General features: G+C 39.8%; 1 protein-coding gene across 1 annotated transcript; it reads right to left on the bottom strand.

The window, feature by feature from the left end:
- Positions 1-773: 773 nt before the first annotated feature.
- On the bottom strand, positions 774-2,234 carry LOC119655424 (putative odorant receptor 71a). Its single transcript, XM_038061314.1, has 4 exons — positions 1,518-2,234; positions 1,360-1,459; positions 1,030-1,287; positions 774-968 (listed from the first exon to the last, which is right to left on the bottom strand). Exons 1-4 carry the CDS (start codon positions 2,222-2,224, stop codon positions 915-917), a joined length of 1,119 nt encoding a protein of 372 aa, XP_037917242.1. The 5' UTR covers positions 2,225-2,234; the 3' UTR covers positions 774-914.
- Between the last annotated feature and the right edge of the window lie 1,018 nt (positions 2,235-3,252).

The raw sequence follows: 3,252 nt of genomic DNA, 5'->3' as shown, positions 1-3,252 counted from the left end.
ACAGGGAAACAGTAGTTAGTATCTAGGTTCGCCTAAATATTTACAAATCGTTGCACTTGTAACACTTTAAGCTAATTGACCGGGGAACAGTAATAACAAAGTTAGATGCAAAATATTGTTGCCGGAACAAAATTGCAGGTCTGAGAAAGCACACAAGAAACGTGAAAAAATTAGCCGTTTCACTTGTGTGAGGTATTGACACAACGCACAGCACCAGGTTACTCAGGGAAAGGCTCAAAGAACGAGGTAAAGGGAAACTGCAGAATATTCGCAATAGAAAGTCAGTGTAACACGTCCTATCCTGCGTCCTTTTTAACCTGTACCTGGAGAAAGTGATCCGTGATGCTAAGGTAAATGCAAGAGGTACGATCCTCTTCAAGTCCACCCAACTACTGGCCTATGCTGACGATTTCGACATCTTGGGAAGAACCACCCGAGACGTACAAACTGCCTTCATCCAGATCGAGCAGGTGGTAATCGGCGCGAGATCTTGGGCTGCACAGATCTTAAGGCTTAGATCTTAACTGTGTGTGTGGTCGAAAAAAATGCATAAAATTGGGACCTTTTTTTCCACGAATTGACGTCACCCCGTTAAGTTATACCGGCTGTGGACTGAAGTTTTGAGTCATGAGTTTTTGACAGAGAGTGTAGGAAGTAACACAATGGGCCACTAAAGTCTGAGTGCTCAGAGGCTTTGCCTCTCCCCCACCTTAAACACGACACTTGTGCACTGAGGCTTTCACTGCTGTGTAGACAAAAAATTAAAAAAACTTATGTCAAAATGTCAGTAGGTATATTGAGTATTTCCCCAACTACAGCTGGCAAAGTAGTGTAAAACATGGTATAACATTAAAATTGGTGCGAAACTAAATCGGCCATTGTTGTTGGTTATTGGACCATTTGATTAGCTTCCTTCATTCGGGAACCTGTTGTAGCAAAGCATAGAGCTTATAAGCAGCATCAACGATCTGAAAAATTAATGAGATATTAATTTGAGTACCAGATATCCAATATCCAATAGTTATGTACTTTTGTAAAAGTTCGTAGATGTAGGTCCTGTATGATCCCGAACTTCACGATGATTGGATTATTCAGTTTTATACAAAATATTAACACCATCTTCCGGCAATCTCGGGGGATATCTGGCCATGATGATGAATACAAATTGAAGAGTAGTTCTTCCGATTTTTCAGTAAGGTAATCTCCTGCGTAACACATTACGAATACCTCATAGAGCATACCAAATATGAAGGAAAAGAAAAGTATGAATGTTCCAATGTCGTTTGCCTGAAAATAAATCCATTGGGATTCATTTTATTGTATCAGTAGGACTGGTCGAAAAATCCTAGGAAAACTTACCAACCCCAGCGCGAACGCACTCAGACAAATTAATAAGCAACTCAGCGACGCTTGAATGAATATAATTCCTGAGAATATCCTCTCGAACTCCTTGTTTACTCTAATTAATAAGAAATAGTAAAATTATTGTAGTTCCACTGATTATAGGACCATCTTACTTGAATATACAATTATAATCTTGAACACATTCCTTGAATATAATCCGCCACATTGTGGTATCCTTTGATGGTAAATTCTTCAACCGGTACCCAAGAGATTCGAGTTGTCCACCAATAATCAAAAGGACACTCGTCAGGAATATATCCCCGATTATAGCCAAAGTGATCAAAGTGTATGCAGAAGAATATTCGAATAAAAGAAGGAGTAAGCATAGGCCAAGCTTTCCTTCCCATTCAAAAGGATACCAAATAGGAATTGGCCGGGTTGTTGTCACTTTTCCAAGGACGACAGTAGGCAGTATTTTTGACGTAACGACAAATATGAATAGAAATCCGTGTATCATTGATAGGATCTTAATTCTCCGAACCGTTGCTTCTTTCGTATCCTTTTCTCCAGCTTCCGGTACTTTGTCGATTTGTCCAAGAAAATGTTCAATTTCTTGGGTTTTTATGCAGAAGTTCACAGCTTTGAGCAGTACCAATGTTGCGTTTATCGTGTACAAAGGACTTATAATGAAGTCCGTGAACTCAGTTTGATGAAAATTGGCAATGAACATCAAAACTATTGTGGATGAAGATAAGCAAATGAGAAAGAAAAATGCTCGCAAGGAATACAGAAGGTCCTTCCTTTTGTCTTCTGACCGCCAAACACCGAAAAATTTGAAAACGGACACATGAAATCTAAGTAAATCACTTGTTTGAGGCATGTCTAAGTAGTTTCACTATGACTGGAAAGAATAAACACAAGGACTCGCAATTGCACCCTTTTATACTCCGAGAATGTAGCCGGGATTTCATGAAACCTATACTTCAACATAAATGGTCAGTAATATTATCCTGGGCATTTCGTAGTGTGAAAAGGTGTTTGAAAATGCGGTTCAATAGGAAGCCTTGAAATTTTTCCCCATACTGAAACATATTATTTCACCTATGAGCATGTGTGATGGAATCCCACATCTGCATATCCTGGGGCCGGTGTGATAATGGGATAATTGGCAGATTCAGGATATTTGCATTGATTCTACATAAGTTATAGGTACTCATTTCAGCTTGAATGGTGGTACGGAATTGATGAGAAAAACACAAGTGTATGCCGTCCCTCCCACATAAGGAAGGGATAAAATAAAACAAAGAAGGAGGGCAGGCAACCCAAAGTCTAATACAGATAATTGATTGGAATGATAATTTAATGGCTTCCTGAATTTGTGCAATAATACAGAATATAGAAAGGTGCCTGTGAAAATATTTTGCTAGAAGATGAAAAAGGGGAGTATAGGGAACATATCCTGCGACTTAAATAGCGTATTCAATTAAAGGTTGTAGTGAACACGACCTTGTAGCCCTCAGTTTTTTATGCTTTTTTAATGGGTGGAAGTGGAAATCTTAAAAGGACGCTACTGCGGGTATCCTCGGGTGTAGCGGCTCATTCGGAACAATCTTGGGGCTCATCCAATCCGATGCGATGCAAGTACCTTCAGTATTCACCGTGTCCCTTAAGGAACTGTGTTAAATTCCTCGTGTTTGTAATGAACTTAAAGGAAATAGGAGGACCAGTCGATCATCCTAAGTGGCCGAGAACAACCTAGAGGGAAGAGCTATCCCAGAAACCTAAGTTTTCAAAATTAACAGTGTTGTATCAACCTCATCTGCGACTTGTATTAAGGGCTCTCCTATAATCCGGACATCTGCTGCTGCTTGCAATGTGCCGATAGTCCGTTCCGCATCTCCGGCATAC

Source organism: Hermetia illucens, chromosome 4 (assembly GCF_905115235.1).
Source record: "Hermetia illucens chromosome 4, iHerIll2.2.curated.20191125, whole genome shotgun sequence".
NCBI lineage: Eukaryota > Metazoa > Arthropoda > Insecta > Diptera > Stratiomyidae > Hermetia > Hermetia illucens.
This window is presented reverse-complemented; position numbering and strand designations above follow the sequence as displayed.

Coding starts and splice junctions, on each gene's coding strand:
- LOC119655424 (XM_038061314.1), bottom strand. CDS start 2,224: ATGCCTCAAACAAGTGATTTACTTAGATTTCATGTGTCCGTTTTCAAA. Junction 1,460..1,517: donor GATTATAATTGTATATTCAA/GTAAGATGGTCC, acceptor CTTATTAATTAG/AGTAAACAAGGAGTTCGAGA. Junction 969..1,029: donor ATCTACGAACTTTTACAAAA/GTACATAACTAT, acceptor TTAATTTTTCAG/ATCGTTGATGCTGCTTATAA.